The sequence below is a fragment of the Elaeis guineensis genome, chromosome 4 (genome assembly GCF_000442705.2).
Source record: "Elaeis guineensis isolate ETL-2024a chromosome 4, EG11, whole genome shotgun sequence".
Classification (NCBI taxonomy): Eukaryota; Viridiplantae; Streptophyta; class Magnoliopsida; order Arecales; family Arecaceae; genus Elaeis; species Elaeis guineensis.
In genome coordinates, this window is record NC_025996.2 from 3,831,863 (window position 1) to 3,846,938 (window position 15,076).

Genomic DNA, 15,076 nt, shown 5'->3' on the forward strand with positions numbered 1-15,076 from the left:
TGAAAAACCATTTGATTTTGATAAATTTTTGATTTAAATCTGATACGAAACCAAACCCGACACTGTAACTGGCATCAAACCCAAAACCAAATATATCCAAAATTTATTATTATCTTTTATATTTAGTATAAATCCTAGCCATCTATCTAATTCAATTTGTACCATTTATAGACCTTGGATGGGTAAAGGACTAAAATAGACAAACCCTAGATGCTAGAGAAATGGCTTTTGTCTTCCCTTTGGTTCTTCTTCAAATGCTAAAGAAGCTAAAGGACATATGCTAATTATAAATTTTTAGTTTTTTATCTAAAGTTTTAAGAAAAAGCACTTTCATTTTGAGTCTTATTAACTTGTTTTCAGCAAAATCTGCGAGCCAGAAAGCCCCTTAATTAGGTTCCAATTATCAGGATCAACTTAATTGTTAGCAAGCTTGGGCACAACTTCTTGGACCAAATAGTCTAAAGTCTGATCTACAATGCAATGTTCGGTTATCCGTCATATATGTGTTGATGAAACACATAAGATATCGTACAGGAAATGAGGGCAGTGCCTCGACAGAAAATAACATTACACATCTACCAGAGGTCAAGTTGCTTCCAACAATAAAAGGTAAAAAGTAAGTAGCCTAAACATACACCAGCATGAAGCAAACCATTTAGGGTGATCCAAAATTTCATCAAAAGAATGCCTCCCATATAATTTTTATTGTCCATAACTTCTGGACCCAACTAAAAAATTCAAGTTTCGCTCTCCATCCATAGAAATTTTAGTCCAGCTCATTAAGTCCAACTCATGGAACACCAACCTACTAAATTGAAATGAATTCATCCAAATTTCTTGGATCATTTTCAAATAATTTTTATAGATAGTCGGTTTTGGTTTTAGTTTTAGAGAATCAATTTAAATCAGTTCAATTTCAGATATACATCCAAACCAACCCGGCCTATTACATCTTATGAGTGCTTTTCAAAAATCAGCGAATGCCATGGAGAGTGAATAATATGAGCAGACCGACTTACGGATGTGGCGGTTGGAGACTTCAAAGTTTTTCCATGAGAAATAGAGCATGGCCGGCTGGTAGACCCGGACAGAGAGGTCCGAGCCCACTTATCCTAGCAATGATTAGTCACGGCGTCATGACGCGTCAAAGTTCATCCAATGGCTGCTGTGAATCTTGAGAAAATAGGACCCCAAAGAGATTTTCTCATTCATAACGAACTCTAGAACGAGTCGAACAGAGCTCTAAGAACATAGATTTTGAAAGAAGAAATTTTTTTTATTCGCTCAATATCTGATTAGAAGACCTATCTTTTTCTTTATATATGCAAGCATGTAACGATAAGAGCTAAAAAAAAAAATCCTACCTTTCTCTTAGCCTTTTTTCCTTCTTTCTTCTTCTGAGTATATCTCCTTTCTTCTTCATGGGTCGCCACAGGATCCTCATCAAGATGATCGAGAAAGAAAACGAGAGAAAGGCAGGGGTTTTTTTTTTTTAGCTCTTATTGTTGCATGCTTACACATATAAATAAAAAAGTAGATCTTCTAATTAGATATTGAGCAAATAAAAAAAATTTCTTCTTTCAAAATCTATGTTCTCAGATCTCTGTCCAACTCGTTCTAGAATTCGTTATATATGAGGAAACCTCTTTGGAGTCTATTTTCTCAGGATTCACAGCAGCCATCGGATAAATTTTTACGGCATCATGACGCTGTGACCTAATCATTGTTGGGATAAGTGGCTCGAACTTCTCTGTCAGGATCTACCAACCGGTCACGCCTCTGTTTCTCATGAAAAACTCCGAAGTCCCCAATCGCCACGTCCGTAAATCGGTTTCGCTCATACTGTTCACTCCTCATGGTATTCGCTGATTTTTGGGAGCACTTACAAGGATGTAACGGATCGGATTGGTTTGGATGTATATCTGAAATTTAACCGATTTAAATTGATTGTCTAGAATTAAAACTAAAATCGATTATCTATAAAAATTATTTAAAATGATCTACAAAATTTGGATGGATTCGTTTCAATTTAGTAGGTTGGTGTTCCATGAGTTGGACTTAATGGCTTGAAAGCAAGTGCCAGACCTTGGGAGTCCCATCCAAAGCCTTGGTGTAAATTCTTAGCAGAGATGACCAAAGACAACTTGGGTTTCATCTAATGTTGTAACGTGCTGCCCTCCAACAGTGAACATTCATTGGTAGAGAACCTTACAATGCCCTTCTGCATCTCATACAAAATGGTACACGTATGAAGCACGGAGCGTGTCTCCCATCTCCGCCCTAATCAAAAAGTCATAGAAATTTATCAAAAAGAAAAGAAGATTTACATTCTTTCTATGAAGCATTTCGCCAAACATTTTCTACTCGCCTCACAGCTGGGCACCAGGGGCCAACACATGGATCCTGGGGTGATGAACGATGACCTCGCCTCCTTATCATCGCCAGTGAAGAAGTTGTGGAGTTGTGCAGATCCTGGTCGCCTCAAGACCTCGATATCAGTGGTGAGGATGAAGACAACTAATAAAGAAGACGCCAACTGGAAGATGACGGTGATACGGGTTCGGACGTCGGTGGGAAAAATTTTTATTGGCTGGACGGTTCAGATTTTTCTATAATTTTTAATAAAAAATTATAAAAGAGCACAGTAATAAGTGCAAACAAATGGTGTCTGGATAAGCACGTCAGGATCCAAGCAGAAATTTTTCTTTTCTTTTTTTGCGCTGCAGTTTTTAAATATTTTTGGGTAAGCCGGTTTCTATTTTTTTTTTTTTTGGATAAAGTCATTTTCTAATTTAGAACACCCAATCTCCACAACCCCCACCCACCCCTCCCTCTCTCTCTCTCTATCTATATATATATATAAACTCTTAACCAGGTGGATTCCCATGGAACAGTCTTTCCCACTCCTTGTTCTAATCCACCTTAGATAAGTTGGTGCTGAAGCATGGAGAAGAAGAAAACGTGGATGTTGGCATGTGCTTTGTTTCTTCAGCTGCTCTGCTCGGTTTCTGAGCTGGACCGGAGCCAGTTCCCTTCATCGTTTCTGTTTGGAACTTCGACTTCTTCTTACCAGGTAACATCCATTAACTTGTATCTTTTGGCGGTCTTGATTTTTGCCATGATCGATCTAAAACCATGGCCACTGTAATGACTTCACAGGCCAGCCACATAGGTATTTCTCTGGTCCAAGGCGATTGTTTTACTGTTTCTGTTATTTGTTTATTTATTTTTGAGAAAGTTTCTGTTTCTTAATGACTAACAGTCACTGTAACAAGCACCATCTCATCCCTAAAGGCTAAAACATCTAATTATTTCGAGTTGATTAACGGGGCACATAACGGTCGTTATGTTCATTATAATCGTCTCTTTTTTCTTTTTTTTTTTTTTTGAAAGGAATATTTTCATTATACTCGCATCATAGGCTGAAACTCCACCATACTGTTACTTTATCATAGGCCACAATTCCACCACCGTGTTACTTTACCTCTAGGTCAAATCAAGCAATTGAGGTCGGCTGCGGGTTTAACATTATCTTTAGCACCCATTTTAGGTTGGGTAGGTTTAGCTTGGCAAGATGCCAAGATATGATTGTCTCTTGCCATCTAACATCCAAGTGGATGGTGGTTGCAAGTGAGTTTAATAACAAAGAGAGATTGGTACACCCTTTTGGCACGATGCTTTTTTTTTTTCTTTTTTAATGAGGTTTGTTCGTCTTTTAATTTGGTGGGGAGGGTGGGACTAGTGGAACAAAACGCCGTGAACGCTATGTTGGACAGTGACGTTCCAAGTGAGGCCAATCTCTTTTTGATCGATTGAAGTGTTTGACGGGGAAGCCATGCTGGTACTCTAAAATTCTCGAGAGGGGACCTTGCCGAGTTATCCACCGTGCATTTGCTCCACGATTTATCCTGATTCACTTAGATCCGATCCATGCAATAATTTCTCGCCCTGCAGCTCCACCGCTAGATTTATCAGACGCTCATTACTGATGGGTGAAAACATCATCACATCAACGGATGTGACATCAAATCTTTTTTACCAGATACTTATTGATTTGCTACATCAGGTCTTGGCAAGTGGGATGAAAACAATACGCTCGTGAGAATGCGACGGGAAAGGCACCAAAGGCTACTGGAGATATTAAACGCCTACCAACATCACGGAGGCTTATATGGGCCCTGTAGTTATTTTCCTCGCATGCCCCTCAAATGTAACGCTAAATATTGATAAATTATGGATACAAAATCAAGCTTGCGGGATAAGCATCAATTGTTTGTGTTTGTAACATTTTTTTATTATTTTTTTCTCACTGTTTGTTATTTAAATCACGTGATAAAATTATTTTATATACAAAAATAAAAAAATGTAATTTCATACTAGGCTTATGGTCAATATGATGCATCTAACAAGTTCTCTCTCAAAGAGCTATTTACCATGGCATGATGGCTCAGCCTGGTCCAAAGCAACACGAAACCCAAAAAAAAATACTCATTAAGTCGTGCTTGTTATGCGGTACGCATTGTTATAATAATCTTTATTTGCTCAACGATACGAACAATAGCATTGTTCGTGCGGTCACCATTCACCGGACAAATTCTAGTCAAATTTAATAATATTATTTAATTTAGATAAACAAAATAAAAGTTAAGTAACAGCCATTATTTAATTAACAGGTATTGTAACTTCACATTCTTATTTTTTAATATATATATATATAATGCAGTAGAATAGATAAAAGAATTTATAGATAAATTCAAAGGGTTCAGTGAATTCTAGGGCCAATACTGATATTTGATATATCTCATAATTTGTTCAAAAGCCTTTTGATGACTCACAATTATCTTTCAGATAGAAGGTGCATACCTAGAAGGTAACAAAAGCTTAAGTAATTGGGATGTATTCACTCATATACCAGGTAAGTTATTTCCCTTTCCACATTTCAGTAATGCGTTACTTGTAGTGTTAAATTGAGCTTCAGAAACTGGATAAAAAGGATTTTGGAAAAAAGGAAAGCATATACGGCTTCTAGCTTAGGGTTTCGGCACAGTATTCCTCAAAATTCAAACACTATGCGAACAAAAATTAGTTGAACAAGCCTTTAATTATGCCGTTTGTACCTCATGTCAGATGCCCCAAGCAGTGGTAGATGTACTTCGTTCATTCATTAAATCGATTTGTCTGTGCTCACTTCATGGCTAGCCACCTGGTCTAATTGACGAGGACTTTACCAGCTTGAAAAGTTGGCATTTTTGGCCATTTCTTTTTTTTAAGAGAGAAAAAAGAAATAGATTATGCATTTCAAAATCAAGAATATATTATTAAGTTGGATAAACAATAAAAGGATGCCCTTTTTTTATGTTTCAAAAAGCCATCCATTATAGCTATTACATGCAAGTCTAGTCTAGTATTGAAAACATGAAATCTATGAGACCTTGAGCAGACTAGAACTCATGAACTGTTCCAAACTAATTAGCGGATATCTGCCACTCAGGGCTACAAATTGACTAGTTCAATTGTCTGGTTTTATTTTATTTGCATTCTCTTGCATCCTTTATAATGAAATAATATTCGAATTTGTAAGATTTTATTGTGCATGACAAGTCAAACTTGTGGTGGTTGCACAAGCAATCCCAACTCATGGCGATGGTAGATCACAATTTGTTAGCTCATAGCATTGTATTCTCTTAAAAATATCGTGGCATCATATATTTTTCAGAGCTTAAAATTTCATGAAAAAAGGCTTTTTTTTTCTTTTCCTTTTTCTGCAAAGGTCTAGTGTTTTAGAAGGATCTTCAATATCTTTTTTTTTTTTTTTTGCTTGTCGGTATTTTATTTAGGTCATATCCAGGACAACAGTGATGGAGATATTGCTGACGATCATTATCATCTCTACATGGTGAGGATATTTCGGAGGCTTGGATTATCAAAATATCATCCACCGCAATTCATACAAAATGTTTGTAACACAAACCATGCAAACTATACTGATTTAGGATAGTTGCACCAAAACATGATGTGGATAGGTAGGAACATATGGTGAAATTTCAAAACTACAGTTGTTAGTTACTTGGGCCTATGGAGCAATTAACTCATTGTATAAATTGAGAATTCACTATTACACTATGAGTTGTTATGTAGTGGTTTATTAAAAATAGTATTTGATATGGAAAGACTTTTCCTTTCAAAATAATACCATAAGATTTTACATACTCGAGTGTTGTTGCATACAGGAGGATATTGAACTCATGCATCACCTTGGTGTCAACTCTTACAGATTCTCTATATCTTGGTCAAGAATTTTACCAAGTGAGTTATAGTCTAGTGATGGTACCCTAATATGTTTTCAGTGACTGATGATTTAGTTTCACTAAGGAAATTTATCCTACTGGCAACAGGAGGCAGATTTGGGAAGGTTAATTCAGTGGGCATCACGTTTTACAACAGACTTATTGATGCTCTACTACTTCAAGGTATTACTTCTCTCTTTTTTCCTTTTTTGTGGCCGCTTTTCTTGTTTCGTAGCATTAAAAAAAATGAATCTAAATTGCATGTTTGTCTATATAACAATTGATTTTGTAATTTTAGCATAGTCGATATTCCTTCCTTATTATTGATGCAGGGATACAGCCATTTGTTACATTAAATCACAATGATGTTCCTCAATATCTTGAAGATCGATATGGTGCATGGCTGAATCCCCAAATACAGTATAGTCTCTTTCCTTCACTACAAATCATTTTTCGCTTCTAGTTTTCTTTTTGGGACAAATAATAAAAATATCACCACATCAGGAATAATATGAAGAAAATATGAATAATAGTACATAAGCATTTATAAGGATGGAGAATCCAAAAGTATGACACACCGACACATACCAAGTGCTTGAGCTAAATATCACCTCATCAATCAATCTTGGTACATCTAATTGAGCTCGTGACTATTTCAATTTCTTTCTTTCTTTTTTTTCTTTTGTTTTTTTTTTTTTAAATACAGAAAAGACTTCGGACATTATGCAGATGTTTGTTTCAAAGCATTTGGGAGGAAAGTTAAATATTGGATTACATTCAATGAGCCAAACAACGTTGTGGTAAAAGGTTTTATAAGTGGAGTATATCCTCCTCAACGTTGCTCGAAGCCATTTGGTGATTGCCTCTCTGGCGACTCAAACATAGAACCATATATTGCTGCACATAACATCATACTAGCCCATGCAACTGCAGTCGAAACATACAAAAAGGAATATCAGGTAGATGTCAGAGTGTTAGAATCAAAGTGATTTTGCTTAGCTTTTATTATGAGAAAGTGGGGGAAAAAAGACAAGACAGAACATATCTTTTAGAGAGATTTTGGGCCAGTGTGTTTTGAAACATTCAATGGCAGCAACATAATCTCAGAAAAATGCCCTATTTATATTCTTCAAATCTATATTTATTTGATGGTGGACAGAACGTTAATCTATTGTTTTATCTTTTAGGCAAAGCAAGGAGGTTCTATTGGTATTGTAATATCCACAAGATGGTTTGAGCCACTTAGGGACATTCCAGCAGATCGTTTTGCAGTTCAACGGGCTTTAGCATTTGATATCGCATGGTAAATTGATAATCATACTTCAAATGGGTGTTAGTGAAGAATGCACCAAGCACTTAAACTATTCATATATTTATTACCAAATGAGACATTCCATCGTTTGCTGGTGCATTACATAAATTTATCCGAGTATTCATGATGTCTGATATGTAATTATCATGTTTGCAGGTTCCTTGATCCTGTCATATTTGGTGAATATCCTCCTGAAATGCGCCAGGTCCTGGGTTTAAGATTACCAACATTTTCGTCTGAGGATGGAAGAAAATTGCAACATAAATTGGATTTTATTGGTATCAATCATTACACAAGTAAATATATACAAGACTGCATATTTTCTCCATGTGAGGAAGGCAGCATAGAGTCAACTGCATTTGTGATCAGCACCGGGGAAAGAAATGGGATTCCAATTGGTACTCCGGTAGGAACAGAAGAACAACAGTACATTTCTTAAGCAACAGAATTAATCAGACTAGGAGAACTAGAACGATCATATGTGTGCAAGCTTTTTCTATTTTTATTTTTTTTGACTGGATAAGGAGGTATCAATCAATACCCCCACTTTATTGATAGAATAGCTGTGTACAAACAGAAGGTTTGGGGAAATGGGAGAAGTATTCAGAAGAGATAGGGAGAAGAATTACATGAACAAACAGAGAAGTTATGTATGCCAGCTTTAAATGACAATATAAAGCTTTTAGAATTCTAGCACCTAGCAGCATTAAGACAATACCATTTGATTTTGGACTTCTTCTACATGTCCTGAAAAGTTACTTACCAATTGAATCTTTCCTTGTAGACTTCAATGCCAGATAATTTTGTGTTTCCAGATGGTATGGAGAAGATGATCATGTACATTATGCAAAGATACAATAACATCCCCATGTTCATTACTGAAAATGGTAAGTCAAGAAAACATGGCAAGGAAAATGGATTTCTTATTATTGTTATATCTTCATCGATGTAAATTTGCATTTCCCATCATTTAAAATTTCATGATAATTTTATAATTAATTGATTACTCATCTAGATCCATGAACACAGCTACTCTCGTTTAGATGAGCAGGGAAGTCTTGTTATCGTGGTCAGCTAAAATATGGTGAAGCCAAATATTTGGGTATTCAAATAGTCGAACATTTAGTAACAGTGCGAAAAGAAAAGTGCTGCATTTTCACCCTCCCCCTCTCTTTGCCCTCCACTTCTAACACATAAACTTTGATTACTCCAATATATATTTTAGGTTCATGTGGATACTAATATAGATCTGCACAGGTTACGCACAAGGGAGTACCAGTAATGATCCAACAGCAGATATGCTGAATGACGAGGGCAGAGTGGAATATTTGCATAGCTACCTTACTTCTTTGACAAGAGCCATGAGGTGATTAACAATCATTAGGTTGTTTCATTAAAGAAATTTTTTTTGGCTTTAGACAAAAAAATTAGATATTGATAAACATTGATGTTACATCCATGAGGATGCTTGTCAAATGCAATGAACCTACAATATGTATAAGAAATTAAGGACATAATAAACATGAATGAATTCATAAAGAACAACATTCTGTAATGTAATCCATATTTCTGATTTATAAAATATAGAAAGTACTTCTTTCGACTTTGCTAACAAACTGCAACTTGTTTTCAGAATATAATATACATGGAGATTTATTTTATTCTAAGTTTACCTACAAAATAATTTGATATATGTTTGTGTGGTTGCAGGCAAGGAGCTGATGTCAGAGGCTACTTCATATGGTCTCTCCTTGACAATTTTGAGTGGCTCTTTGGCTATACTCAAAGGTTTGGGCTCTATCATGTGAATTTCGAGACACAAGAAAGGACTCCAAAACTATCTGCAAAATGGTTCAAAGAATTCCTAGAAGGTCCCGAAGTAATTGAAAGTGAATAGAGATTTGGAATCTCTACGATCCATATGCTAGTTGATACGGAGTGCTGATGTCTTATATGTAATATCCCAGTTAACAGGGAGCATATGGAGATATGAGATACAGATGATCTCCTCCATTCATAATCCAATCACTTTGCTTCCCTCAACCAAATGTTACGTGTCAACGCTTGATTCTCGCTGCTGGCATATTTTCATTAGCTTGGTTGTAAATATTTGTTATGCTGTAGCAAAAGCACTCTCACGGATAGCAAACTTTTATATTAGACAGAGACATGCAATCACACTTTTATGCTACCTGGAATGACTGAGAAGGAGAGAATGAAGCAGTTTTTGATGAGTATTAGCTGTTCAATCGATGGGAGAAAAATAGCAGTCTGAGCTTGTCTGTAACGGCTCAGATTTATATCATTCCAATAATATCTTTCTTTGTTTGAGCCATGACAGCCAATTATATACCAACATTTGGATGGAAGCCTAAAATTCACATTGAATGGATAAGTGACTTTGGATGATTTGTTGTCTGTTCTTACCTATGGATATAGATTCTCCAAATAATATGCCACACTATTATATAGTTGTTCACTTTCCCATATTCAATCCTAATCAATCTTCTTAGGGGGTGTTTGATTGGGGAGTGAGGGTCTGGAATCGGGATCGGAATGGGTGACTCTCATTCCAACAGTTTGGTTGAGAGGAGTTCCATTCTGATTTTAATTTCGAGGTGGAATGGGAATAGCTCAATCTATATAGAACTCAGGGGATGTTTGGTTCGCAATCGGAATTAGAATGGAAATGAGAATCGGAATGATTTAGAATCAAAATCGAAATGACCAAATTTTCTGAAGTATTTGATTTGTGATCGGAATCGGAATTGGAATGAAAATTTGAATTCACAGAGGGGGTGTTTGGTTGGAGAGAGTGGGGGTCTGAAATCGGAATGGGTGACTTCCATTCCAATCATTTGGTTGGGAGAGTTCCATTTCGATTTCGATTCCAGGATGAAATGAAAATGGCTCAATGTATATAGAACTCAATCCCTATTCTCCTCCATGGATTCAAATTTTTATTTTGATTTCGATTTCGATTCCGGTCATGAACCAAATGCTTCGAAAGATTTGGTAATTTCGATTCTGATTCCAAGCCATTCTGATTTTCATTCCCATTCTGATTTCGGTTACGAACCAAACACCCCCAGAGAAGAGTAGGAATTGAGTTTTATATAGATTGAGCCATTTCCATTCCACCTCAGAATCGGAATAGGACTCTTTCCAACCAAATGGTTTGAATGAGAGTCATCCATTTCGATTCTGATTCCAGACCCCCACTCTTCCCAATCAAACATCTCCTCAATCTCTACTCTTCTCTGTAGATTTCGATTCCGATTTTGATTCCAGTTATGAACCAAATGCTTTGAGGGATTTGGCTATTCCAATTTCAAGTCATTCCAATTTTTATTTTTATTTTCATTTTGGTTATGAATCAAACTCCTTTTTAATTTCTATCACCTTGACTCTCTTATCAATATTATGCATAATAATACTTGCTCCATGAGATGATTTATAAAGCACAGATATTGAAATCAAGCGTTACTTGAATTCTTTCCCCTCTTCAACCCTAGGCCCTCTTTTGCACCATTGGATCTGGTAAGCTTAGCACATCAATGAATCTTGTATCATTTTAGGCCTCTACGATGTTGAAAACCCTCTTGAAGGTTAAGAAGCCATCGATGTTGCCATGCCTCCGCCAACATCAAAACTTTGTGCATGATAAGCAATCATCTGGATATGGGCCCAAACTCTCTTGGAATTCACACCTTCCAAGAGCATATCTCCAATAGAGTTGGTGAAGTCATCGGAAGTTGATATCAATGACTTGGGTTTAGGTCCCACCCTCATCCCAACTTCAATTCGGTTTCCTGACCTAATTCACAAAAAAAATGGAAAAAGAGAAAAAGTGCATATAAGCTGTTTAAGAAAGCAATCCAAAAAAAAAAAAAATCCTAAATCTTCATTTGGTTCTGTTTCCATAGTCCGGCAACGAAGCATAGAGAATGGGAGCAGGGCATGGGAAGGCTGGGAACAGCTGTAGCATCGCAAAGATTAACTGATGCAATAATGATATAAATTCACTTGTCTCTTTGTGGTTGCTTACCAAAGCAAACCATGTCAAAAGAATGAATTCTTACCAAACTTATTTGAACAACATCAATTTACATAGAAGTTCAGAACAAGAAGATTGAGACATTAATGCTTCACAGAATACCTCAGATATGCTCCATGCCTTCAGCTTATGAAAGCTGATGGCAAACGTACAACTTAATAATACCAAATCAATAAAAAAAAGGAAAAAAAAATGAAAAGGAAAGGCTCAAGGGGAAAAGTTGGTCAGTACAAAGAATTAGACAATTAGCCCCAACATAAATAGTTGCAAGAATGACAAATGACCTTGAAACAGAGAGGTGATAAGGAGAGGGAAAATTCCAATTTTTAGTTCATGGACAGATAGAGCAGCTAATTGCCTGAATAAAAAGCACTGACGAGTACAAAGGAGATAAAAAGGAGAGAAGAAATGAGATTTTAATTTAGAGAGATTGTGTCAAAGAAAATGCCCCAAATTGAGAGAGACAGGAGGGTGATCAAAGTCTTATATCCGTACAAAGAAGAAATTCAGTTCTCGGAGATCCCAATGCCGCCAATAGAGGCGAGAGGGTGGGAGATTGCAGTTTGGTGGGGAGAGGATGGATTGGGAAAGCCAGAGACGCCGAAACTAGATTGCGCCAAAGATCATTGGGATGGAATTCAGAGCCACAGATTGAAAGTTTAGGGATGATGCTGATGCTGCCGCGTGTGCTCTCCATCGGCCGTTGACAATGTGAAGCCGTAAAGAGAAGATGAGGCAACCGGAGAGGAAGGGAATGATGCGTGCATAGATGTCAAAGTGTTGCGGCCAATCCCCTCGTCGCCTCGTCACCGGGAGCGAACGCCTGCAAAAAAAAGTCCGCACTGATCGGAGGTGGCTCCGGCGGGGACCCTCCGACGGTCAAGTCAGAGAGGAGACTAGACAACAGTAAAAAAAAATAAGGAGCTCAACGGGAAAGGGAGAGAGAGCTAGAGAGGAGGGAATTTCAGGGTTTCGAAAGGACCTTCCCGCACTGTTGCCTTCCCTGATATATATATAGTGAGAGAGGGTATGGTCCCACCGTCGGTGATGTAGACAACTGAAGAGTTGTCAAATCGCCAGGGTTGTCACGTCGTTGACGAGCTGACAGGTCCTAGAATTAATTCGCGTCCTTGGCAGGACAGCGCTCCGGACTTCTGGCAGGACAACGCCCCCTGGCGGTTGCACGACATGTCCTTGATAGGACTGCAGCCCATGCCGCTTATTCGGCGTCTAGAAGGGCCTGCTGGAGTCGGACGTTGGTTGTCCAAACCGATGGTGAGTCGGCGGTGTCCCACCCGACAGGGGGTCGGTGACGGGGGATCGGCCTTCGGGCGATCGGTAGTAATTGTCGGTGTTGCCCACGGTCGGTCAGACAAAGTCGGTCGGTCCATCCCGGTGGATGGGCCGGCATCGGGACCCGCCATTGAGTCGGCGTCGAGGACCGGTTGGCGCTGGTGAGTCGGCATTAGGGTCGGTCGGTATATCCCAACAGTTGCCCCCCCACTCCTGAGCTTGATGTCACATCGGTTCGCGTTTCCATGCGGGTGGGGTGTTGGTCGAAAGGAGTGGATTCTTTGTAGCATCATGCCTTGATTTTGCTGATCTCACCAGCTAATGGTCCGGACAAATCGATGTCAGGTGTCCTGATGTTCGATGATTCGACGTCAGATGATCTGGTGTCAACGATCCGGTGTCAGATGATCCAGTGTCGGACGATCTGGTGTCAGACGATCCAGTGTCGGACGATCTGGTGTCAGACGATCCCGTGTCAAGCACCTTCTGGGGAACGCAAACCGCCACCTAGCGCCTTTTTTGGGAGCGCGGACCACTGTCAGGCATCCCATCGGGGATGCGGATCGCCGTCAGCGATTTAATTCTGAGGTGCGGTCTCCTGCCACGCTTGGGAGGTCGTTGGGCTGGCGTCATTCGTATTAATGAAGGCGACGTGGCCCGATCTGGGAAGGGTGCGCCGAACCGTCGGGCCGAAGGAGGGCCTGGATGCCGCCACGCGTCGATCATCCAAGAGGTCTTGGTCGGCGCGGCCACATCCCGGCCGTCGGAAAGCCCTATATATATGGGGCCGCTTGTACTCAAAGCCTCACTTCTCACGGTCTTGCTGCGGAGACTCTGCCCAAACGGTCTCTCCTCCGTCGCAGGTAGCTACCCCCATCCCCGTTTTTCGGAAGGTTCATCCAGAGTTTGTGTTTCCTTTTGTCTTGCTCTTGCTTCCTTTGAAATCTTTTCTTCTCCTTCTTCTCTGGTTTTCCCTTCTTCTTGGTTCTGGTGTCATGGCCAGGACCTCTCCTCGGGAGGCTCGATCGGGGAACCCGACCGATGATCTTCGATCGACCCCGGAAGTGGAGGCTTTCTTACTTTCGGGGCCGAATGTCGATCGGCTTCGGGATCAGTATTGTATCCCGGAGCAGTTCCGACTCTCCGCCCCTGGGGCCGAGGAGCGGGTCAACAACCCGCCTGTGGGCCAGGTGGCTCTGTACATCGAGGACCTCTGGACTGGTCTTCAGCTTCCGATTTCGGAGTTTGTTCGGAATCTGCTAGATTATTACGGACTTTGTCCGGTGCAACTGGCGCCGAACTCAGTTTGGTTGATAATCAGCTTTACCCTGTTGTGTCAGCTCTTGCCGACCAACCCTCGGATTTCTCTCTTTTAGGCATTCTTTGTCCTCCGACCCCACCCTAAGGCCCGAGGGTGGTGGCTCTTCAACCCCGGAAGGATCTTTCTTTCATTACTGGTCTTCCATCGTCCATCCACGGGTGGAAGAACTAGTTTTTCTTCGTTTCCTATTCTTCTCCCTGGGGTTTTCCTTCTTGCTGGGGCGTGCCTCGGACCGAGGCGAACGAGAACAGCCGAGTGGAAGCGGACGACCGGAAGGATCTCCACCGGCTCAAGGACATGTCGGTACCGAAGCAGAGGGAGCTTGTTACCGAACAAGCCCTCTATGATGCTGGCTTGAGCCTGATCCCCCGTCTAGGTACCGCCTGATCCATCAGTTGTCTTTTGGTTTCGCGTTGGTCTCCGAACATGTGCTAATTCTCTTGTTGAAATTACAGGGACGCCGCCGAGGATGAGGCCGACCGACGCCAAGATCAGACAGTACGCGGTGAGGAAGAGGCCGGCATCCGGTGTCGGGCCCTCACGACCTCCGAAGAAGCCCTCGATAGTAGCGCCGGCCGCCACAACGTCGGAGGCCGATCAGTCAGAGCCGATCATCGCGCTTTCGGCTCCGACAGCGCTACCGGAGGAGCGGTCGGTGGAGGGAGTGACCGAGGGAACATCGATGGTTTCGCTAATGGAGGAGGCGTCGGATACCGTTCGGGAACCCGAATGTCATCCGTCGACGCCCGCTGCTGCCGTTGGGGGTGCTCAATCAAGCTCGAGCATCCCCTCCTTCCCCGACCTAC

The 15,076-nt window shown here is 40.3% G+C and overlaps 1 protein-coding gene across 5 annotated transcripts; it reads left to right on the forward strand.

Annotated features, from left to right (window-relative positions):
• Positions 1-2,721: 2,721 nt before the first annotated feature.
• Positions 2,722-9,848, forward strand: LOC105044226 (beta-glucosidase 18). 5 transcript variants are annotated; one of them, XM_073255337.1, is made up of 13 exons: positions 2,722-2,743; positions 2,895-3,073; positions 4,849-4,915; positions 5,838-5,956; positions 6,231-6,306; positions 6,396-6,470; positions 6,620-6,707; positions 6,994-7,246; positions 7,475-7,590; positions 7,756-8,005; positions 8,384-8,486; positions 8,857-8,965; positions 9,310-9,848. In XM_073255337.1, exons 2-13 carry the CDS (start codon positions 2,945-2,947, stop codon positions 9,494-9,496), a joined length of 1,572 nt encoding a protein of 523 aa, XP_073111438.1. In that variant the 5' UTR covers positions 2,722-2,743; positions 2,895-2,944; the 3' UTR covers positions 9,497-9,848. The 5 variants fall into 5 exon arrangements, with proteins under 5 accessions (XP_073111438.1, XP_073111439.1, XP_073111440.1 ...); XM_073255338.1 differs by lacking the exon at positions 2,722-2,743 and having other exon boundaries at positions 2,826-3,073; positions 5,838-5,896; XM_073255340.1 differs by lacking the exon at positions 2,722-2,743 and having other exon boundaries at positions 2,936-3,073; positions 4,067-4,915.
• The last annotated feature ends 5,228 nt before the right edge of the window (positions 9,849-15,076 follow it).

Excerpts from the sequence above, each read along its gene's own strand:
- LOC105044226 (XM_073255337.1), top strand. The coding sequence starts at position 2,945 with ATGGAGAAGAAGAAAACGTGGATGTTGGCATGTGCTTTGTTTCTTCAG. Across the intron at positions 3,074-4,848 it reads CTTCGACTTCTTCTTACCAG|ATAGAAGGTGCATACCTAGA; the intron begins GTAACATCCATT and ends ATTATCTTTCAG. Across the intron at positions 4,916-5,837 it reads TGTATTCACTCATATACCAG|GTCATATCCAGGACAACAGT; the intron begins GTAAGTTATTTC and ends TATTTTATTTAG.